Source organism: Rhea americana, unplaced genomic scaffold (assembly GCF_003343005.1).
Source record: "Rhea americana isolate MKP2758 unplaced genomic scaffold, rheAme1 scaffold_23, whole genome shotgun sequence".
Taxonomy (NCBI): domain Eukaryota; kingdom Metazoa; phylum Chordata; class Aves; order Rheiformes; family Rheidae; genus Rhea; species Rhea americana.
Window position 1 is genome coordinate 5,900,010 of NW_028186346.1, and position 25,079 is coordinate 5,925,088.

The 25,079-nt window shown below is 40.4% G+C and overlaps 1 protein-coding gene across 1 annotated transcript in view; it reads left to right on the forward strand.

Annotated features, from left to right (window-relative positions):
* The window catches only part of CLYBL (citramalyl-CoA lyase), a 161,122-nt gene that overhangs the window by 131,255 nt on the left and 4,788 nt on the right, over nt 1-25,079 (forward strand). The window contains exons 3-7 of the mRNA XM_085305993.1: nt 1,239-1,427; nt 4,904-5,005; nt 6,770-6,863; nt 8,197-8,364; nt 13,764-13,888. Of these exons, the coding sequence (XP_085162119.1) occupies nt 1,239-1,427; nt 4,904-5,005; nt 6,770-6,863; nt 8,197-8,364; nt 13,764-13,888 (678 nt within the window). The remainder of the gene's footprint in view (nt 1-1,238; nt 1,428-4,903; nt 5,006-6,769; nt 6,864-8,196; nt 8,365-13,763; nt 13,889-25,079) is intronic.

Sequence of the window (25,079 nt, forward strand, 5' to 3'; positions counted from 1 at the left end):
GCCGGCCGAGCCGGCACGCGCGAGCCACCGCTCGCCCCGCGGCGCGAGACCGCGGCGGCCCCTCTCGCCAGCGGCGGTCGCTCTCYGTCTGGTTTAAATCCACTGTCATGCGCTGCCTCGCTGATTGGCATCGGCCCGCGTATGGACTTTGATGCTTTTTCCTTTTTCCCCCCTTTTTCCCGGCGCCCGCCTGCTCTCTCGACRAGCATCTCCAGTGCGGGATTGCGTACGGCTAAGGCCGTTCCTGAGCGCGCGCGAGCCAGAAGCTTTAAAGTTTTATTAGCACCATAAAACCCCTTCRCAAACGAAATTACCTTTGATAAGTGTTCGTACCGCCAACGAGAATTTGTTCGGGGCTCCTGGCGAGTGGGAGGAATTTGGGTTCGGACTGAAACAGGCAGGAAGTCGGGAACCCGGGCGCTCTCCTACCCCCTCCCCTCTGCTCCTTGAGGCCGATAAAAGTGTTTCATCGCAGGAAAGCATTCAAGTATTCTTAATGCAGATCTAATATTAACCAGATCGGTCCGTTGACGGCCCAAAAACCAGTGCTCGAGTGGCAACGGGAAACAAGTGTCTTTGGAGGCTTCGTTCTGTGTGGGCAGGAGAGGATCTTTATTCGGGGCTCAAGCCAAAACGCAGGTTCCCTCGGCGCTGTTCCTGCAGCGTGCGAGCCGTGCGCTCGGCTACGGGCCGTATCGCACTTCACGTACAGGGAGGAGAGGGAAGGTGCTTATGGCGAAAGCAGGGACGTACACGTGCATCTGCGCCCGCTCARGTGACATCCGTGCTGTTTCAGCACACGAAATCCAGGGAGGAATTACAAAAACTAATCGTTTTGTGTGAATATATTAACGTTCCTTTTTGTGGGGGTATGAACTCCCAGGGCAACAGATTCTGGGTAGCGTAAAGATTTATATTTGCTGGACATCTTCACTAATACTGAACACAATGCTTGTTTTCTGCAAGAGGTATTGCAGAAATAACGTAGACCCGAAAATCTGACATTTATCTACTAGCTATAAAGAAATGAGAAAGGTGACACTGCGAGATGCTGGTGGTGAGTGGTTTAATACAAGACCAAGTGTGACAGGCATTTTGGGGACAAAATATGTATCAGCTGTCTAGTTTTTTCCCCCATCATTTTAACAAGTTTTTTGCTCAGTGGGTTTTTCTGTCAATAGAAAGTAAGTGTTTTCTTTCTTTCTCTTCTTCTGTGCCTTTAAATATACATGTTGTAGAGAGAAGCAAGACTGACAGTTGTGAAAACACTTGAAGAGTTTGACTTTGGCCATGCTGAAAAATGCGTTAGGATAAACTCCGTGTCCAGTGGTTTGGCAGAACAAGATCTAGAGGTGCTTTTGCAGTCCAGGACCCTTCCTTCAAGCATGATGCTGCCAAAAGTTGAAAATGTTGAAGAAATAAGATGGGTGAGTAGTTACCTGTTCACCAACGTAATATCTTTTGACTGAAGCGGTTGGGCCAAGTGAGAACTTGGGAAATGCATCCATTTAAAGGTGCCTAAGATGAGCTATACGCAAAGCATATGTGGGTCACCTTGCATTTATAAAGAAAACTAGCTTTATTTCTCCTGCAGTCGATAATGAAGCAATATTGATGGCACACTATATTATGAAATGTAGAAGCAATGTGTAAGTATCAKCCTATTTTCCAAAGATTCTGACATGCAAAATGACCGTCTATGTGCGTATGTTTTAGTTACATGCCTTGTAAGCAGTAGATGGGGAAAACATGTTAGCAACATATGAAAAAAATGGGTTGGGGGGAAGGTCACTCCTTGGGGCAACTGGAGGAACAAACAGGAAGCTTTTAACTAGTGTTTTTAATTAGCACAGATATTATTTCCTGAGCAGTTCTCTATTTCTTCCTTTTTAATTGCTGACAGGTGTGTTTGTGTTTCATGACTGACTTTTCAGCCAATAAAAACCTGAAATGTAAATGGTTGGCATGTCAAATTACTTAAGAAAACTTTGAAATAGGCCTAATTATGCTACAATTGTTTTAATTGTCAAGAAGGAGGACATTTGTTTAGAAATACCATTTTTTCTGCAAAGTGCCAGTAAAGGATTAACATTGAATTACTCAGTTCTGCTATTTTTGAAAACAGCTCGCATGTGTGCAAGCTGTGACGAAAGGCAGGGAGCTGTATTCATATCTGTTTTAATCGAAGCATCTAAYCTTGAGCAAGCCTTTAAGTTCACGCGTGAGGGTACAACGGGGCAAATGTGTTAGTCGTGTTACCAGGTGTGGTCGTCCGCTGCTAGCMATGGAAGATGCGTCCCCTCACACCGACATTTAATTAAATTAACTCGAGTACACCTCTCAGGGGCTGCGGCCGTGTAAGTGTTAGACGTAACTTGTCGTTAATGAATATGCATGCTTCCAAAATGGCAGGGCCCTGGCTGCCACGGAGTGTGTTTTGCACCGAGGTGCAACCCGCAGCCTCTTTGTTCCTCCAGCTCCTTCCACCTTTGCTCCCAGCTAACTTTTATGCTCGCGCCGTCCCACTAGGAGATAAGCCGGCTCGAACTTGGGTCTCGCGGTCCGTGCTTTTGGCCCGCTCGGTTAAACCTTTGAGCGCAAAGCGYGTGCTCCGCTTCTCAACACGGGGTGATTTAAAAAAAAAAAAAAAATCTGCAAGTGCCCTGGCTTCTTCTTTTTCCGACTTCCGCGCCGAGCGCAAGCCGTTTATTTTTCCTCCCTGCCTTTCACTCGGGCGCGCGGCCGCAAACCTGGCGGCTGATGCGCCGCGAAAAGATGGGCTTACTTGTTTCCTTTTGTGTGCGAATCTCTTGCTCCGCTTTTGTCCCCGGCGCGGGGACTTGTTTGACTGGCATGGCTTATTGGACTATAACAAGCGTAACTCGCGCTCCTTTGTGGCGGGACAATTCTCCCACAAATCCCGACCAGTGGCCATTCTTCCCCGCACACTATTGGGTGTGCACGGGAATTGAAAGAATCGCTGAGGCCTGCTACTTCGTCCCCTCCCCGAGCTTTGTTTTTTTCCCTCCGCCTTCCTTCCTTCTTCTTTTTTTTTTTTTTTTTTTTTTTTTTTTTTTTTTTTTTTGCTTCGCCCCCTTCTCCCTGAAATGAACGCTTTACCAGGCCGGAAACATTTAATCGTCTCCTTTTGAAAAAAAAAAATTAATTGAAACTTCTCCACTCGTTACCTTTTGTATGGGCGCTTATTGAAAAATTTTTCAAAGGGAGAGGAAGGGAGGCGATATTTAATTACCCGTGCTTTTTGTTTGTTTGTTTACCTTCGAAACAAAAGATGCTAAAAATCTCAGGAGCCTGACTTTTTGAATAGTTTAAAATACATGAGGAGCTGGGCCGTTTCAACTCGCACCTGAAGTACGCACATGGCAGCACTTTTTACTTTTTTTTCAGCTAAGAAATAAAAATCACCCAAAGAATAAAAGCTGATGAGATTTGACGACCTTGTGTTCGATATGTGCCTGTACAAAGTTTAGTGCTTGCTGGTTTTTGCAGTAGCTGCCATGCTGTACAGTGGCACATGTGAAATGCAYAGATTTTTCTTGCACGTTTTGGGGGTCAGTTCTCTCCCCCGAGGAAAAGTTCCAGGGAGGACCATGGCGGTGATGCAAAGCAGTGATGGGAAGGGCACAACTCTTCATCGCAGAAAGCTGTGATTTATTTTGGCCTAATTGTAAAGTTACTGCAAATTGCTCGAAAGCTTTTTAAAGATCGCAGTGATTAGATTTTCCTTCTTTTGGGGAGGGGCAGTGGGGGAAGCTAAAAGGGGAAATAACACCTCTAATCCAGCTTCTGGTAAATAGGCTGCCAGCTTTTAAAATGAGTTTCCTTTCTATTAGTCAGAATATTATGCTAAGCCTTAAGCATTAGTTTTTTATGTTGCCATAGCAGCCTTATTCCTGCAGGGTTGTGACCTGCGATGATTACAGTACAAAGCTTATAGGGTCTTGAAACCCCCTTTGAAGATGAAAAGTCTTTGATGGTTTATATTTATGCAAATCTCTTAGATATGATTTACCCAACTGAGACTGAATGGAGAGATGATTAAAATTCCCCTTCCTTTGATATCCATTAGTAGTTGAATATTCCTTAAATTTAAAATATATGCATATGTTATTTTTGTCTTTATTTACGAAAATATTTTGGCCATACCTGTGATGTGTTTATCTCCTCACAAATTACTAGATCTGGACAGACATAATAGATTTACAATATAGGGCTGAGAGTTTTTTTTTYCCCCCTTTTTTTCCCCCCTTTTGAAAGGGGAAAAAAAAAATCTGTGCGAGAGCTTTTGTATGTTTCCAGATGATAGATTTTGGAATTTGGGCTACCCCACTGGCAGCTCAGAGCTAGCTGTGAACTGGTCTCATGGAAAAAATTGGAGAGCTTTGGTCTTCAAAGAATTAAACTTCCTTTTTAAGGCCTTCCTAGGTAAGCTAAAAATTACGAAGAAAAGCCTCCCGAACAAAGGGTGACGGCGCCGTAATGAATAACACGGATGCCGCCGAGGCGGCCGCGGCGCCCGCGCTGCGGCGTCAGCCCAGGTACGGCGGGGCTCCGCCGCCGGCGGGGGGCCTGCTGAGCCGCCGGGGTGCCAGCCGCGAAGCCTGGCCCTTCCCTACGCGGTCGCTCGCTCGTTTGTTGATTTATTTATTTTGCAACTCGGCCTTTGCACGTCAAACTCTTTCCGCAGGGCTGCAGCGTCGGCCTCCGAGCAGACCTTGCTAAAAACCGCTGGCGCTTCCTTAACGATAAGGTTTTGGGGCGGGGGGGGAAGGAGGAGGGGGGAGCCGCGTCCAGGTGAAAGATGTAAAGTGTTGTCGGTGCACATGGATGTCTGTAAATGATTTTTYTCCCCCCTCCGCTAGCTCATGCTGTCTAGTTTTAGTTTTCAGACAAGTTCTCGCATCACTTAAAAGGCCGAACACTTGTCGAACYGGTGAATTTTATCCCTTTTGTGGAAAGCGCACTGGGCTTGCTCAACTTTAAGGTAAGCAGGTCTTGGCGTGGCTGCGGCGTTCACCTTTTAGCAGCTCGGCAATCGAAGCAGACAAGGCCATAGTCTCGCCCCAATTTCTTTAAGGAAGAGAGGTGGAAAAATAATAAGTGTATCGATTTCAGTCCCCGAAAACGTTTGGATGTTTAATTCTCCCGTTTGTATTGTAAAGGCCTTCATATACCCAAAGTAGYTCAGTGAAAAGACAGCTCCAGATAGTCCACGCCAAATAAGAAACCACTGCGGTACCCTTTCGATTTTTAACATGCTTCCCGTGCAAATGTGCTTACAAAATGATTTGGAAAGCTCACAGTGTTGCAGTAAACGTGACTATTTAGTAACTGTCAAACTGGATTTTGTATAACCATTTCATTAGGGGAAAAAAAAAAAAAGGAAAAAAAGATCATTTCACCATTCCTGAACTGGTGTCTTTCTGATAGTTTCTACCGATGACATTTCAGACAAATCTCCTGTTACAGCCTTTCGTACGAGAGCCCGATGAGGGGCCACRCTAAGATTCCCGGTAAACTGAACTTTGAAAATAGCCGCTCCCGAGGAGCTGGCCGCTTTTCGAGGCAGTTTCGCTTCAGCTCTCGTCGCATACCGCTTTTTGATATAAAGGGCCTTTCGGTGTGCAGCCCGGGTTTTATTCCCCGACGGCAAGATAGCCGGGGAGCGAGCGATGGGGGCAAGTCCGCACGCGGGCCTCCCCCCGGGCGAGCCCCCGCGGCGCTGCGGGCCGGCACCGACGAGAGGTGCCCTGCGCCGTCCGGGCAGCGCAGCGCAGCGTCGCCGGCGAGACGTGCTCCCGCTCGGCCCAGCATTAAATCCTATTTTAAATGCAGTCTTCTTCCTCTTTTTTTTTTTTTTTTTTTTTGTGTGTGTGTACGTTTTTTTTCAGGATTTTAATAGTGGCATTTTTAATATTGCAGCGCTCAATGCTGGCAGGAGTGTTGCCTTTTAAAACACTCTGTTTAATAATAATTTCTTATCCCACCGGCTGCCATATAAGAACACCCACTAGTAGAGTTTGTAATTACATCTGTCTCTCCCAGCATACGCTATCCTTAAATATCCTGAAAATAGTAGTAGTATTCAAATATTGATCTAAAATAGTAATATTTTGGAAAGGTGCTTCCAAATAACTACAGGAGCAAAATTTTGCTTGCTTTTACTTTAACATTTTTCTGCAACACTTGTTGCATTTTTAACTTTTTCAGCTACTTTTTAGTTACCCGTAACAAAAGACTTTAAACTGGCAGCCTATCCAATAAGGAATCCTTAGGCATTTTAAACCATTCCAATTATTTATTTAATAAAAGATATTCTGACCTTTCTCTCTTTTTTTYGTGCAATGCTATTAAATGTTAAACTAATCAAATTTAATACTTTTTGTTTGCCTTTAGGCAATATTTGACAAGTATTTAGTTTCGTATTGTTACATAAAAAGCCAAAGCACCAGYCTCAGTCATAGCCAGGACATTATGGTAAGCTTCTGCCATAAGGTAGCGACTCAAGTGTGGTGTCCTGTAGCTATATGTGCGTGTAAGCACATATATGTACTTAACTGAACATGATTTCTATTTTGCTGAGTCATTTTAAAGCCCTGTACACTGTTGAGCCTTAGCGATGGCTTTGCTTAATAGAAGCAATTTTAGCTGAAGGGTTTCTAAATTTTAGTAATAATGAGTTAATATTCTCTTAGTCTCTGTGCTTCCTGCATTTCTGTAGAAATTACTGTTACGTTCTCCTTTGAAGGCTGTCTGCGAAGAAGCGCTGAGAGCAGGCTCCCAAGTTGGCTTTCATTTGGACGCAGTCGTCTTTGGAGGAGAGGATTTCCGTGCCAGCATAGGTTGTTACCTGCCTGTTTATTGTAAATGTTCATGTACAGCATTTGCATTGGAAAAGCCTCCTGTGATTTATCCACCTTTCCTTATAGCAAGAGTTGAAGGAATGCAGASATTTGATGCTGCATTTTATATCGTTTTTACTTTTCTCCATAATTTTTTTTCAACGCAGAATGTATTATCGGGATATGAAACCGTGGTCCCTGTATGTTACAGGACAGTGACACTTCCTTGCATTTCTTGCTCTGCAGCAACAAAGATTAACAAAAACAAAGCAAAACCTGTTGAGTCACTGAGATTGTTTAAAAATATAATATCTGTAAGAAACATGCCATACTTTTAAGAACTGCACTTAAAGTCCTAAAAATATGTTGTCTCTTTTAGCATTGCTTTACAATTGATTGTGACCCAGGATTTTGACAGCATACTCAAATACTCTCCTGCTATGTTTTGCTTTAATAAATTCACTCTAAACTCAAACATATCCCGTATCAATACAGTCGGCTCTAATATGGATTTATGTTAAAGCACTATTATTCCTCCTCAGAAACAGAAAGTGTTTCAAAACATGTTTTATAAAAGGCCATTAGCTTATCAATCTGATTCACTTTAAAGATCATAGTTCAAAACTGTCAACATATAAATTCAATATGAAATGTTAATGTAAAAATTAACATTGATTCACTAAATTATTCCTTACAAATTGCAAATCTGTGCCTAAATAGTGCATAGTGATTTTTTCAGACCAGCCCTCATGTGTGAATGTTGCTTAGCTGGTGCAGTGTGAGCCCATGAAGTCTCGTGAATACTTTTGGTTCTTCTCAGAAGTCATCTACCATCATTTTTCATCCAAATGCTGAAGCTTAAATATTCAGCTTAGGACATCAGTTGTGACAAGAATCACAACCAAGGAAAGTGCAATTCTATTCTCAGTGTGAATTTTTTAACCATTTATTTGTACCCAGTATGCCAATTTGTATAAGGTTTCTCTTGCTGTAATGCTTTTCAGGGCACATACAGTAAATAATACAATTGTATAATTGCTTCATGATAGTCCCAACTCGACCCTCCTTGCCAGGTAAAACTTCCACTGACATCATTTTGATTTGAACCAAATCAAAACCTGAATTTAATAAGCGAATGTGTAAAGGTTTTATTGCTAAAGCAGCTTATTCTTTGCTCAGAAGACCATTATTTTGACAACACAGCCTTGCATCCCTCTTCTATTTTCTAAATCAGCTAAATGAAATCTAAAATGTCTTTTTAATAAGAAATGTTTTAAATAAAAAGATTTAAGACAGGGTTGTCATCTTTTCTTTGTTTTCATTGGTTTTGCAGGTGCAACAAGCAGTAAGGAAACTCATGATATCCTATATGCCAGGCAGAAAATTATAGTAACAGCCAAGGCTTTTGGCCTACAAGCTATAGACCTTGTTTACATCGATTTCCAGGATGAGGATGGGCTCCGCAAGCAATCAAGAGAAGGTGCCTCAATGGGATTCACTGGTATGGGTTTCTGCCAATGTCTCAAAACACTGCACATCTTCTTCTATTTAAATATGTTGCTGCATTTACTGCTACTTAGACAAATAGCTTGGTTGTTTTATTTCAGATCATTTATTGAAAAGCTAAGTAATGCCAATCGCCTCTACATTTATTAGCACCTTTAAAACTGAGGCTGGAAATTTTGCCTGCAAAATCACAGGCTGCTTTTTAAAATCACACCCCATCAAGCGTATGACTGTTTTTCAAGRAGAAGTTTGGGTAGAGGATGGGCAGTGTGTGCTTCCTGCCATCACGGAGCATGGGAAACGTGATACTGTACTTTGCAACGATCAGTCCACAATTGCCTTTTAAAATATTTTGATTCCTGTTTCATGTTTTTAAACAGCAGCTATTAAAAAGTACTTTTTAGGTGAAGGAGCTGATAAATAAATCTTGGATGCTAATTGCTATGGGAAAGTTATTTTCTTATTATTTTCTTTGATTTGTTTTTCATCTCCTGGCTCCCCTCCCAGTTAGTGCTGGTGACACCTACGGTATTGGCAGACAGCAAGACCAGCAGGCTCCTTGCAACAGAGTCCTGTAATGCAGACTGTTACCCTGTGATTGGTGTACCAGATCACTCAGACACCCTGATGAGATAGTGCAGCCACCAAAGATTGTGTTTTTGCAATAGAAATCAGCCATTTGACACACGCATTATAGAATACTAGGATTTAGCACTAACATTTTAAATTATTTTTCGCTGACCATCATTCAGGGTATATTTAAGGCAAAAGGATATTTCTTGCGATTTTATTATCCAAAGAGTATGTCCTGACAATGTGATCTAGCAAAATGTATTTTTACAGTTAACGGCATGTAATAGCTGAAAGCAGTAAGCAGAGTAATCCAACAAATTAAGCATTGTTTTAAGTGTCCTAGGCATTGCAGTGAAAGATTAGCAATGGATCCTCTCCAGCACAAACTCTGCCTTACTGTCTGTTGAACTTCAGCTTTTGCAAAACCGGACCTTATTTCGGAGGCAAAAATGTTAGCTTCTCATAGTTACTGAGCATTATCATTGTCCACGTGGATTTCCACCCCTGATTCTCCTGCTATTGAAGTTGGGAAAATAATAGAGCTCCTGAATGGCAGCACCTGCTGATGGCTACGTAATCTAGACCAATATTTTCTAGCTTAAGGAAAAGCTTGATTTTTGAAAAACTTAAGCATCTGAACCTCCTGTTGACAGAAGATGGAGTTGCAGATGCTAAGCACCTCTGAGGACACTCTTTTTGAATGCTTAATGTGTATTTAAATACTGGATTCAGGCTGCCAATTTAGAAAATTCAGAAAATGCTAAGCATAAACAACACTGATGGTGTTTTGGACTCCATGCAGTATATGTAAAAAGCTATCTAACACCAGGACAGGACCCAGATAGGTGACAAATAAAATGGTCCTATCTGGCAGCTTACAGCATAAAGTTAATTTCTAACTCAGACATAAAGGTGTCCAGCCTTTCTGTATGGGGTGTAAGGATCTGTAGAAGGTACAGACTTCGTTAACATGAACTCACAGCTCCTGCTCTTTGCCTTCTGCCTTTCTACCACTATAATCAACACATTTCAAAAATAGAGCAAACAGCCTGACAACCAGTCCAATCGTAATTAGAGATGGGTCAATACTGAGTTTTCTGAATTGTTGGCCAAAAGAAAAAACAAGAAGTCATTAAAAAAATCTGTTTGAGTCAAAACAAAACAGATTTTTTTTCATACTTTTGGTAAAAAGAAAAAAATATTTGAAGTCAATCCAAAATGTTTTATTTGTTCGTTTCTTTCGCTTTCAGCTTATTTAACATKTCTATAATCTTCTTTGCTTGTTTTGTTTAAATATTTCAAAACTAAAAATTTAGTTCCAAAACTATATAAAAGGTTTCCAATTTAATATTCATCACGGAAAATTATAAACAGATTTTAGCTTAATCCATGACCTTCTCTAAAGCAGAAGTCTGCAGATCTTATTTGACACTGACAACTGTCTGATAATATAATAGTAAAATACTGAAATGTTACCTTCACACAGGTCCAAACATATAATTCTTGTTATTTCTAAATATTTAAGATCACATCCTGCTACTTTTTCTCATATAATCAGAATCATTGAAATTAACAGGACAGAAATGAGTTAAGGCTTTCAGATTGGTGTGTTAACTGGTAAACTGCACACTTTGCCAGCCAAGGGCCAAATTTGCCACCCTGAAAAGTGATGCAAATTCAAAATACTCAGCAAAGTTATATGTCCTTAGAATTTTCCTGTATTTAGATTTAGACCACTGGAATTGGACTTAATGTAATCAAATATGTTTCTTGAAGATTAAACAAGTTAAATAATGTAACAAAGAGATTACTATCTATTTAGTTACTCTTATGCCCCTCATTGCTTATCATAGCCAATTCTTTACTTTTGCTATCTTATAAATAGCCCAAAGTTTCTTCAGTGAGTGTTTTCATATAACAGAACGTTTTCAAATGTAATTTAGCTAAGGCAAAATACCTGTTTGATATATAAATTACTACACATTATATTACAAATTATTGTATAATATGAAGTATATTATATATACAATTTATAGATTATAAAATATAAATTAATATAAATATATACAGTTGCATATACACACACAGACATACAGCAAGACATTTTACAATACCATAACCTGCAGACTTAAACTCAGTGTGTTGTCCATATAAATGGTCATCAGTTTTAGGAATGTTTGTATAAAAATTAAGTAAACTTTGGAGTAAGCTTTAACAGCTGACTTAGTCATTATAGAAAGTCCTGAGCTACATGCTGCAAAGCCAGATATAAATATGAAACACTATAGGTTTCCTCTCTTTTTGCAGTTTTTGTAGAGGACTAAAATGACACCATCATACAAGTTACCTAAAAGACTTGACAGGTATTGATTTAAAGCACAATATATCAAGTGGTACTGTAAAAAGGATTTCATGGTCATAAATTTTAATGTCTTCCAATTTTGCACTCGCTCAGTGACTTGTCAATAACAACAATTCCATTTAAAATATTTGCTTCATTCCTGCATGGCATTACGTCTATTATACAGTTATTTGGATACATAATCTGTGACAAAAATCAACTGAGTGCCATAAATCAAATGTTAGACTGCTTTCTGTAAACTGTTCACTAATGTTTTTATGATACAAATGTAGTTTAACTACAGAATTCTTTATTAAAAGAAAACCTTATTACAGATATGTTTTACACTTAAGAAAATCCTAATAAAATAAATATAAAAAATAAAATCATAATAAAGTAATTATTTTTATAGAATGATTTTCAGTATAATTTCAAATATGCTCTACATTTTTCCCAGAAAATTAAACTTTGTAGGGTTTTCCAGTAGTTCTACACTTTTCAAATTTAGAATCAGTAGTTTAACTAGGAAGAGCATCTCATATTAAAAATAAGGAATGCCATAGTCTTATTAAWGGTAGCATTTGATTAAATTGTCTAAAACGCCTTTGACGGGAACTAATGCAAACCCTATTAGTTAAAGAAATTTGTCATCATATAATTTCTTTCAAAAAATGCACCTCTTAATGAGTTTAATCATGTTTTTAACCATCTTTTTTTATGATTTTTTTTTAATATTTACCTTAACAAAATGTGAAACTGAAAATTTGGATGGCCTAAAGATCATAAACAATCACTAACGAGGAATAAAATAAAATCRAACTATTTTGGGCTTTTTATTGAAGAAATATATTAACACTTAGCAGTAAGTGTTTCTTTGAATACTAAAACTTAGTAGCTTGTGCTCATGCAGACACAAATTTTGTTTGTACTCCACACGCTCACCGAGACCCCGGTCGGTTTGATAAAAGTTACCTTAGTTACTGGAAATGTGTTTTGCAGTCATTATATTATTTAGAATAGACGCATCTTTGTGGTAAGGCGTGAGCCCCGCTGTATGAAGYGCCGTGCTTATTTCTAACAAATCGCTCGCTTAATTCCAACGTGAACATCCGAAAAGCTCCTCTCCCGCTTCAGAAACCTCCGTCAGAACCGAGCGAGCTTCTGACGCTCAAAACTTTTGCTTGCAAGCGCTTTACGTGCCCAAATTGCACCGCTCCAGCAAAATTTGCCTCTTTAAATAAAACCAGCAAGAAGGTGAAGTCCGCCGGGGTGGCTCGGCAGGTGCGCGCGGAGCCCCACTGGGTCACCGGGATGCCACGGGAGGGCGGAAGAGGGGGGCGCCCGGGCCTTCCCTTCCGGATCGCGGCGCGGGATGGGGGCCGTCAGGGGCCCCCGGTGCCCCTCGCTCGCGGGAGAGGGTGCAGCGGCCGGCGGGGCCGCGCGYGCCGGGGCCGTCCGCCCGCCCGAGGCTGCTCGCTCGCCCGCTCGCCTCGCCGCGGGCAGGGTCGGGCCCGGGGCCGTAACGTGCTTTGCTGCGTGGCAGCCAAGCAAACGCATTGATTTGGTGTTGCTGTTGTGAAAAGCGGGGCACTGGGGTATCCGCTCCGTATTCAAACACTTCTAAAGCAACATAATCATGCAGAAATCGCACCAGTCTGCTAAATTCCCTTAAAAATGCTACACTGCCAAACAAATTAGAGATGTACTCTTTTCTAAGTACGGTATCAGATGAAAAGGTATTGTGTGGCTGTTTATTCGTATGTGAAAATCTCCAGTAAAGAAGGCAACACCTATTTTTATTTTCTTAACACATATTTATACAAGAAAGCACTCAGAAGTGCTTAATAAAACGTCAAGATGCCTCTGGTAACTGTTTAATATACCTGTAACTAAATAAACATGGCAGTATACCTGCAACAGCTAACCATTACAACAAGAATTTAAAGAGCAATGAGTATTTGATGGTGCTAATCTAATACTGAGAATTTAGGGAATGAGCCTTGTGTTACTGATAACTTTTCAATTCTACCAATCTCGCACGATGTTCTTCAGATCTCTTTTTCTGAACATACTTTATTGCAGCTTATTTATGCATGGCTGGAGCTGCTATTTATATAGCTAAAATTCAGAGATGCTTTAAACTTAATTGTTATTGACAGCACTGGTCAAACAATTACACCTGAAACAACAAAAAGACGATGTATGGGTTGAATGGGAAGGGAGGGGGGAGAATTGTGGGTTCGTTCACATGGTACTGAATGCAACTACTGCTCGAGATATTTTTGTTCTTAAAAAAATCTGGCAAAAGGCTACCTGCACGCTGTCCAGTTAACAAAAAAAAAAAAAGGGAAATCAAATAAAATAGTCACTTAAATAGCAGAAAGTCTATGAGGCATATGAGAGCCTCAAGTGGTTGGAACATTTTGTTTGAACATCTGTTTGTCGATGCATGATTCTGGTGTTATTAATCTTCTTTGTAGGTAAGCAGGTGATTCACCCTAACCAAATTGCTGTTGTCCAGGAACAGTTCTCTCCRAGCCCTGAAAAAATAAAGTGGGCGCAAGAACTGATTTCTGCTTTTGAAGAACATCAGCGATTAGGAAAGGTAAATACTTTTACCTTTAATACCACATAGTGGAAATCAAATTTGAGCAGTRTTTGAAATTTAGAAAGATTGAGGTTGGCTGCTTGTGTTTTTGTTAAAGYGTGCTGTAATTGAGAGTAGTGCTCATGAAATCTGTAGCTGGCTAGAATATAGACTGTATATTTATTATAAATATGACACATCCCAGTTTGTTTTCAAGTAGACTGGCTATCTTTTTCTCCTCCTATTTTAACTTGAAATCTTTGGGTACATAAGTCTATGTGCGTATCTCTGCAGCATCAGTGGATTAGAACTACTTCTCAATTATGTCGTAGAATCATGGTGATGCTGTCATATGAAAATATTTGCAATCAAAAGGCAGGTATCCTGGGAGAAGACTCAAACTGCTTGTGCAAGCATCATTTATGGAAAGAGATAAACAGAGGATTAGAAATCCCTGGTTTTCAGGAAAAACTCTATATTGGTAAAACTATTTCACTTTTAGGGTTTGATCCTGGAAACATCCCTACTAGTGAGTAAATTCACTTTTGAGCAAAACTGTTTGCAGGCTCTTAATCATTAAAGACGGGAATGTTTTATGTGCATTTGTACCAATTGCTGGACCTGAAATTTGGATAGAGTAGAAAGCAAATTAACACTAGAATATGATTGTTCCTAATTTAGTGCATCATTGAGTCTCACGTTTCCTGCTCTGTGGGTTTCTGCTATGTAAATATTGCGGTGGTGATGCACAATCTGTCTCTACTTTGTGCCAGTAATACTTAAATTAGGGGTCGCCTGAAGGAAGATTTTATGCTAGTTGCGGCATTGTCAGTTAATTATCTTAAAGGTTATTTGCTATAATCCAGTTTGCCTCTTTTTGAAAGAAAAAAAAAAAGTTGCAGCTAAATATGTTTATCTTAGTTACAGCCAAGCCCAGGATAGTTAAAAAGCAAAGTCCCGATGTCAGAACAGCTAGCACAGATAAACAGAAACAGTTTACATGGGTTTATGAAAATTCAGGTRGGGGGAAAAAAACATTTTCAGTAATGAAGTTGGGTATAAAAGACTGCACAGATTTTCACTTTCTCCAGTACTATATAAAGGTCTTCTGTACATTTTTTTTGCTTTCTGATGGGTAGTAATACACTAGGATTTGTGCCTTCCCAGTTTTCCTACATTTCTAAGACCACAGATGTTGTATATTAGAAATTCTAAAAAAAGGTCAAAGCAGAAATTATGCTTTCATCTCAGGATAAAAGTGTTACAAGGTATTTGGTCTGCCCTTCTCTACGCTAGGCAATCATATCCTGTTTATGCTATTTAGGTGTTTCTAGTATGTCCATTACAATGATATTTGGGTGCCATCTGAGCAGTTATTTCAGGTCATTAGTATTATGTTATACTTCTGCATCTCTTTGTTCCRTTTTCCCTTGATGTTTAAGCATAGTTGTCTTCATGAAAGTGATTTAGAAAATAGAAAATGTGTGACTGCTTTTGTACATTATTCTGATTTACAAAACTTGGCCCTCTTACAAAAGGCATCATTGTAAACATGATGCTAGTGCAAATGTGTATGTAGGTAGATGCAAAATGAAAAAGTCAAATGACAGACTCTGACAAATATTATCACTTGCGTAGTATCATTTCATCTGAATTTAATGTCAGAAACCCATTTAAGAAATACTCCTGYTGTTTGAACTACTGATGAAGAGAAGCGGCTAAATTTAACTGGAGTACTAGTATCACACAATACTAAAGGCACACAAATCTAATATTTAAGAATTCTGTGTTAGGCAGGCATTACTCTTTGAATTTGTTTTGAAGCTCTTATTTTATCAACATAGTGATGAATTCTTTACGGTATTAGCCCTTTATGATTTTTTTTTCTTGTAATAAGTGCTYTCTTTATTAGGCTGCAAGCTTCTGTAATTATTCACAAATGCAGATTTGCTAGAGGTTTGTGGCTTGGGATATTTTCTTTAACCCACCAAGTTGCATGCTTCATATATTTTTGCATATAGTGGGCTGTCAAAAAGAACAAGGATTGGCAGGCTTATCTGTGAACTTCTGGATCTTATGTTATTTCAGTATTGCTGGGCTTCACAGCAAAATCAGAAAAGCAGTTTTCTGTGTTGTATTTCCTGCAAACTTCTTAACTGAGTTTGCATTTTGGTATTATAAATGTGTCAGTAAGAAGAGCTTGCGAAGTCTGGTTACTTAAATTTTCCAGAGCAAACATATCTCACTGAGGGAGCTTCTTGCTCTGTGTCTTAGAGACATGCTAGTAATGTAAGTAGTAACTCTTCTATACCACCTCTTGACAAACACTGTATATACTGGTTTTAGAAATCCTCGTGTCCTAATGAAACATCTCTTCTACCTTCCTTTTCCTTTTATTATTTTAAAACATTCAAGTCCATAAGACTACAAATATAGCTGTGGTTAATATGGTTGAGACTTGCATGTTTTTTGCTAARTTATTAATCCAAGCTGAAAGCCTGGAAAAAATAAATGTGAGAGATTTGTGCAGCTGTTTGTGTGGCAGATAAGTTACTGGTCTTATGTCTTTGGGCTCATAGATTATTGCTAATCGGCTTCAGAGTTTGATGCCCTTAGTCAACAGTGTTTTATACTAAAATACAATAATAAGCTTTTATAATTTATTACAATTTGAGAGATACATTTATTGTAATAATCTCTTTTTGAAATAAAGCTGAACCTGGCTACTTCATCTCGGAAACTAAAATGCTTTGATATAGTCATCCCCGAATCTAAGTAAGGTTACTAAAAATTAGAATCTGCACAAGGTTTTAGATCCTGTGACAGTGTCCACACARAAGAAAATCTGAGATTTTTCTAACCTAAGTTATTGGGGCTTATATTATGGAGATAGTCCTGTTTGGGGTTTTGGTTTGGATTGTAGGTTGTTTTGTTTTACATTTGAAACCTAACCRAAAAATAGCATGTCTAGAAAATGAATGGTAACATTGCATTTGGGACAATTAATAAACAAATGTTAAAAAATAAACAGTATATTAAATATTTTTTACAATTACTTATGAAAGCTAAATGCTGTCTTCTGTCTAAAGCTTTGAGATCTAAAAATGAAAAGTGTTAAAAAGTATTGATTTTGTATAGTTTTGGTATTTTTCCAGTAGAATTGCATTTCTGTATGATATGATTTCTCAAAATTAAATTCAGCCTAAAGAAAGCAAGRATAGCTGCTGGGAAGATCTAAACTTAAAATAAATTTCACAGTGTGCTCAAAAATGAAAAAGATGGGTAATAAACATTATTTTGGTAGTCTAAACAAGATTCTGCTCTAAATATCTGAAGTATTTGTACTGCATTAAATAGAGAAGTGATYTTATAAATCCAGATTATCTAGTCCAGGCAGAGTTAAAGTGGCAGAGCTAGTGAGAGAAGCTACTAGCTTGTTGCAAGAAAAAAAAATTGCCCTTCTATTAATAAAAGCACAATACTCTTTACTATGTAAGTTAATGTATGAAACTTACTGCTCTGTTTMCATTATCATTGGATACATGATTATAATAATTTATATATGGTGTTAGTGTTTATATATGACAGGGAACTAAAATATTGAGCCATCTCACTTGTAAATACATCACATACAGGATCTTCAGGAATTGTTTGGTTCTAGAATAATATTCAGGGAGAAGAAAAAGCAGAAGGGTAAAATAGAGAGTCACCTGTCAGGTAAGTATTATTTAGAGTTAAGGTAATTCATTCACAAATACCAGTTCTAAAATCAGTTGAATRTTTTAGATTCCACAGGGCAAAATAGAAGAAATATCTATATATGCCATATATGACTGTGTCAAATTCTTGACAAGCCTTTGGCATATGTTTCCTGTATTATATTCTGTGCATCATGTATCATGTTCTCAGAAGCCCAGGAATAATATACATGAAGTCAAGTGATTTGCCAAACTATACAATTTCTTTCATGGACCTTTCCAGGGCTATAAAAATCTTAGGAATGCATTTATTTATACAGCATCTACCCAACAAAGGAATGGAAATTTCCAGCAGCGACTCTGTTATAATAGTCTTTGTTTAGAAAAAGCGAACCCAAGCTACTGTATCTTGGAAACGATGGCGACTTGTGCTTGGGCCTGCTCCAGCTCCCACCGAGGCCAACGGAAGACATCCACGACCGCCTGGGAAGGGGCTCCGGCCCTCCGCGTGCCGGTCCTGCCGCAGGGAGCCTCGAGCAGGGCTTCCTGCTCGCTAGCCAGGCTCGCGCGCGTCCCAGGGATGCAAGCGCCAGCTGCTGTGCTCTCCCTGGCCGGGATGCCACCGTGCCACAAACGGCTCCCCCCCAAAAAAATCTCAGCACTGCGCTGAAGCCAAGCTACCCAAGAGCATCTCGGTGAGGTCACCACTCCCGATCCTGGGGATGCCACGTCCCCTCACGTCGAGGGTTTTATCGGGGTGCTTTAAGCGGGGTGAAGGCTGCGGGAGCAGCCCAGCTGCAGCCCAGCCAACGGCAGGGCCGTGCCAGATTGCCCCATCTCCCGGTGCAGGACAAATCGCAGGCAGCACTAGAGGAGCTGCCAGTCGTGCTGGAYGCCAGCCTGGGGAGATGCCAGTAGCACAGGGATACCTGCGCTGGGAAAGCTCCCGCTGGGCTGCAGCGTTGCCAGGCTTCAGCCCTGGTAAGCAGGGCATTGGCTGTCATTTATGGAAATAGGGTGATGTATATTCCTCACAGACACAGAGTGGCAAATTCAGGGATTTGTGTTAAATTGCCACATTTTGCAAYCCTCAGCTGTAACAAGTACAGGCTTAGCTGCATCTCTCAACATAAATGGAGAGTAGTTTGAGGATGTAGTGCATGCCACTGTTATTTTACATAATTACTTAGAACTTGATAATAACTTATTTAAATAATTACCTATTTATGTTTATTATTTATTCTTTAAGTGGCCATGTAAAATTTTAATGTGAAGACTGGTAAATAAATAGAGATAGAGAGAGCACATATTAGTAATCAAAGACTGTATAATTTATTATCTGAAAAAGGTTTAAAAAATGTGGTTGGCGTCACAGTTGATGGCTTTTCGCTTTGAAAGACCCATCTGGGGGCAAATTTTGAACCTTTATAGTGGAGCAGAAGGGGATATATTAGCTAATTGCTTGTGCATATACTGGTTCCTACACTGGCACAATCAGTCTTGAGGGAGTTTTGCCAGTGGTGAGAGCATGAGACAGATTTTCCTATGTGGGGTTGCAAAAGCTCCTAAGCAGGACAGAAATGCATAAAAAATACTTGCTTGCCAACCTCTCTCCAGCAGGCATTCAGTGGATTGTAATCTCTTTTCCTCCAATCATTAAAGACCTGTGTCTGATACATGGGGGTAGAGGGACTAGGATGGCGCTTTGACATTTCCACCATGAGAAGTTCATGAGCTGGGAGCAAGTGGACTACGGCTGCGCTGCAATAACCTTTCCACCCAGAGGTAGCTCCTGGAGGAGGCCACTGCTGTCCTCCAAGACATGAACCCCACAGAGGGTGTGGGATGAAGCCCTTTTTGGGGGTACTCCTTAGCACACGCACAACCCACCCGTCCTCATCAACCCAAGGCGTGCAGCGTCTCAGWGCGAGCCTGGGTATGGTTGTACCGCTTGCTTTTGGGCAGCTGTGCTGGGTGGACAGGCTCTCACTGCCCAGCAAAGCTTTGCGTTGCTTTTTGTGGCTGTGGCGTGGGGCTTAGCCACGGACACCTATCCACTGCAGAGCGAAAAACCTGCTCGGTGCTAGGCGAACCACAAAGGCAGCTACCCACATTTCAAATCTGTGTTTAAAAAGTATTAACAAGTCCAATGGTGCTCATGAGCCTCGTTACAGTTTCCAAAGCCAGGTCTTACAAAAGATATAATGTTCCAACCAGATGGCCCTTTTTAGGGCTTACTGAGGGAATTCAAAAGTCTGTACAGCCAAAATATTGTTTCAGCTAATTTAAGTAGCAGCAGTCTTAACTGCTTCTTCACTTCTCTATTAGCTGGTGTTTTCATAGAATTGRAGAAAACTTTTCTGCAAAAGCTCTGTCAACTAAAATGGAGAATCTCAGTAAAAAATGACTGTTTAATCCTACTCAGAAAATGAATCTGAAAGTAGAAAAATATAGAATACAAAAATAATGGTGATTCCACTGTTGTTGACAGAAAGAGCTTCACTGATTACTTTTCTCCTCTGCATTGTATTTTATGGTTACCTTCCAGCTGAAATTTTCTAGGCTATATTTAACAAACTGCTCCCATGACTGTAAACCTCATTAGCTTTAAGTGACTTAATTAAGGGCAACTGAGGATACTAAAGTCTTAATATTAGTTACTTTTCATTTTTCCATATAATAATAGTGATACTTCTGGGGGGAAGAAGATATGGTTGGATGTGATGTTTGTCCAGGAAGCTGCTTTTGTGCTGTAAAATAAAGATGTGCGTGGCAGCAGCACCTCCACTAGTATGCTCTCTAGGATTTTCCCATTCCCGTTATGTTATTGAAAAGCAGGATGCAAACTAGTTTGGAATATTCCTGATTTCTAGGGCTCTTTTTTCTGCTTCTTTAATTTCATTTTTTTCCTGCTCTAGAGGAGCACACAGGAAGGCAACAACTACAGGACAACTACAGTGAAAAGGAAACTAAAGAAAATATAAGGACAATAAAAATAAAAAACCCTCATGTCTGCCTTTCAGTCAGGGGTCTTAAACAGGTTGTTCTCCTTTGAGTGAGAAACTGTGGTGGCTTGAAGCTGTATCAGGGGTTGAATCARAAAGGATCCACTGGCCCATCCCAGCCGAAATGGCTGTCCTCAGTGGTTCAGGTGGGCTATGGAATGGAAAAACASCCTGTCCAGCTCGCACAGCAGGACAAGCCCCATAGCCAGTGGGCTGGGAAGGACAGTGTCAGGTGGAGGAGATGACACGCTTCAAGACTGATGTAAAGGACCCCATAGGTCCTTGTTCTTCTTCATCTTTCCCTGCCTCATTATGGACTTGTAGGATCATGAAGTCCTTCTTGAACACTTTCTATTAGAGTTCTTACACTGCTGCCATGGATTTATTTGAGGTAAAAATTAATGTGTATTTCACATTGTTGCTCTTTCTAAACCTCTTTCATCATCCTCCATGCTCCAAGAGGAAGAATTTTATCTCATAAAGACAGGCTGCTGCCTACATCTGGCAATATAAACTGATATATCCTCTAAACTAACACTGATTCTAGTATAACACTAGTAAAAAGAAACAAAAAGTAGCAATAATTAAAGTTTCCTTCATGTAGACAGGATGACTAGAGAGACTTGCTGATGTGCATTTTTTCCAGAATTCCCTCCCTTCCATTCCTTAATTCAATAGATCACAGAGACCCACTGTGCATCTCCTCCTGCCAACGAGAAATTTTAGACAGATCTATTCAGGGACCATTTATTTTCCCTGGAGATTTTTTGTGTATTCACATAGTGTGAATTTCCTTCACATATCTTACTACAAAAAAGGGATGAATGTAAAAGGATTCCTAGTTCTGGAAACGGAAATATGTAACCAGGAAAGTTTTGCTTGTATATCTTGCTATCTGTGGTGTCTTCAGTTTGTTATATGTGACTAGACTAATTATTCAACATCTTTCCTTTCCTACGTATGGCAACAATGTGAAAAAAAAAAAAAGGCCAAGAATTGCCAGCGTCAGTCTGGTTTGGAGGCAGGAGAGGGTATTTTGAATTTTTTTCTGAGTGGAGTGGGAGGCATTATCTTGTTACAGCCTGAAAAAATATGTTTGGTCATCCCAGAGATCCTTGAACATCTAGCAGCTCACTAAACTTGGGAAGTTCTTCAGCAAAAGTAGGAAACTTGACACAAAGTGATGGCTTTTGGGCTACAACTTGCAGAAGAAAATATTAATTAAACCTGCATTCAGAGCCATCACAGCTGCTAGTTTATTTCTTCCTCTAGACTTCCCCAAAATAGGGTTTCAACCTCCTGTTTCAGGCTGAAGTCTTGCTTTGCAGTTGGGCTAATCACTCCTTCCCCAGGCACAGACCCACTTCCACTTGCTGGGAGCAGGACTCCTGTCTCTTTTGTTCGTATACCTGTATGTAAAGCCAAGCATTCTTTTTAAGCCCCAAAGCAAAGATTTCCACATTTCCTCCACAGGGGATTGCTTAAAGAATGTGTGTTTTCATTTAATCCTAAGGGAAATTATCTTCCTTAATGCCATGCTTTTTAGGGGGACCCTTTGCTATCCACCTGCTTCCTTCCCTCCTCAGAAGAGCAAATCTGCCATTCTTCCAGAACACAAGCCTTTTATTTCCTGATAACAGTTTAACATTATGCAGGATTAGAGATCATGTTCTCAAATCTGGGCAGATTTTAGTGGGCTTATTCCATGTATTTTTGTGGTCTCAGAAAAGGCACAACTAGACTTTGGGGATTTAGAAGTGAGAGATCCACTTAATTAAAATGGGGAGGGGGAAGAATGTTTCTCAGATAATTGTGGCTCACACATCTTTCTTGTGCCTCTGGACTTGAGGATGCTTGCCCGTACATGTCCTCCAGTTCCCCTCGCTGGAGGTACGCAAGGTTTGCACTGGCCAGCTGGCATTGCCAGTTCTGCCCTTTTCCATTTAGCCTGGCATCTGCCTGGGAGCGCTCGTACGGGTCACGGGGGTTGCAAGGGGACTTACATAATTACTTATTTAGACAATGGCTGTATTCACGCACAGCCTCTGGCCTGGGTTACCAGAGCGGTATGGGAGCTCTGCTTGATTCACAAAATCTCCTAATGATGGAGGGGGTGGAGGAGAGAAGGGAGGCTGCCTCTGCGGTCCCCCTACTCCCACTTCCCCTAGGTCCTAGATGCACGGCCTCTCAGCAAAAAGCCAAGCAGGGCAAGGAGGTCGCACGACTGGCACACACTCGTTGCGGAGATTTGGTCTGCAAAGGCAAATATTACTAGCCAAACTGGCAAGAAGACTAATTGAAGAAAAATACATCTTCATCAGCAGGGCAGTATTTCTAACCCTGTGTCAGCAGAGGGCCACTAGAGAGCTTCCCCTCACTCTTGAGTTCGTTACCCTTCTGAGCAACAGTCTCCTTCCTATTAATATGCCATATTGGTACTAGGTCACCTAACTGATGGCAGAGATTTTTTTTGGGGGGGGGGGTAACTCCACAAGCATTAGATAATCCTCATCTTAGACCTACCATTATTTCAAAATTCAGCAGTAGCTGCTTTCTTGTCAGTATTGCACTTTGAAGGAATGATACCTTGGCTTTTTTCCCCTCTTCTCTACTAACCAGAAGAAAACTGATGATCCTAGAAACAATTCACCCAAAGTATTCTGTATTGGCCAGAGTGCTCATTACACAGACTCCTTTCTGGTCTTGCCAAGGCCTTACCTACTCACCAGCATCCACTAGTACCTCCAAGCCTGCCACCTAAATCTCCTGACTACATTCACAAAGTAAACTCCTTCTGAAACGCTGGCTCCCTCTACATAATGGTCCAGAGCATCCCATACATTGAGACACACGTGTATGAGTACAGCAGTATCGGCTATATTGTTTCATGTGATACAAGATAATTGAATTCTTTTTCTACTATAGACCAGAAGTTTAGTGTAGATTTTATATGTATCATTAAGAAAGGTCTGACCACTGTCACCATGGGAGTTAAACTTGTTGGCTACATGTACTATGAGATCTGGTAGAACAGACCATCAAATCAAAGGTTTGTTAGCAAAGGCTCATCAGTGGTCAAGGTAACCCAGTAACAACAACAGTGGTTCCCAAAGCACAATGGGGAGTTCTCACAATCAGTGCTCACATCTGGAATTGTGTCTGTAATCAAATAGGAAATTGTAACTTACAGGACTTATTTCATACTTTGGAATTTATGTACTTGCTATACCTTAGGAAAGCCAATCCTCAAATGCAGCACTGATGCAGATTATAAATGGTTTCCAGTAGTCTTAAGAATTGAGGGTCTGCAGTAACACTCTCAGTGAGTTCATTACTGCCATCCGATAGACACAGATAGAGACATAGATAAATACAGAAAGCACGAATGCTGAGGAAGATGCCACAAGCACTCCCAGGTGAGGGAGTACCTCTAATTCTTCGATCTTGTTAGCCAAAGGGGACTAACTTGTCTGATCACTATCCCACATGTCCCAGAACAATTATTATTTTACTTTAATTAACTCCTGTACTTTAATCCAACCCACAGCTCAGACAGAAGGTCTCTGAGGTGCCATAACTATGAGGTGCTGTAAGTGTTCTGCATCCTGATAGTTTTATCCAACCTGTTTCTCTAATTTACTCAGCAATACGTAATGAATCAAAAGACTGTGGGAGTAAAACCCCACATAGCATCACATATTATATAAAAGGTTTCCGGAGTGTTGAGGAAGTTGACTCTCTGGCTCTTCTCCTTTCTAGTTCCTCCAGAAAAACTGATCCCCAGCAAATACAGAAATCATTGGCTCTGAATCCCATCTATTTACTTTCTAAAAAGATAAAACGCTTCTTGCCAAATTATACTCTTTTGATGAAATGGTAATACAGACTTGCAAAGCTCTTAACTACTCCCAAAGTTTTTATAGAGTGAAAGTTCAAATACACACACACACATGCACGTACACAGAGATGGTCTTCATGTTCCAAGAACCACTGTGTTAAAATGTTCGTCTTTTGGCCCTGGCATTTAGCAGACCAATGCTGAAACTCTTTCTGTGACTTCATACATTTCATTTGTTATAGGTAAAGGAAATATTTAAGGATGACATATACATATGGCATGTTCAAGAATCGTGTCCAAGATGCAGGGCAGCACATGGCCTGAGTCGCTGTCTAAGCTGTCAAAGAACAGCCACCAGTTATACACTGAACTTTGTTAGATCTCAGCTGATTTTGGCAGCAGCTAGATTTCTCCACAAAGAGATTCATAAGGTACAAGCATAAGCCCTGCCAAGCTGATGTACTATGAAGTTTGGTTCTGAATCTCCTCAATCTCAGTCACCTGGAAACTTATTCCATTAGTTATTCCTAAGGCTTAATTTGCCCTCTTTTTTATGTGCCCATTTCTTTGGCTCCTGACCTGTGAAAATGACTCTCCTCTGTCACCTCTGCGTTATCACTCCCTTTGTCTGTGGGCTGGATCTTTTTATTATTTGGAGTTGACCATGC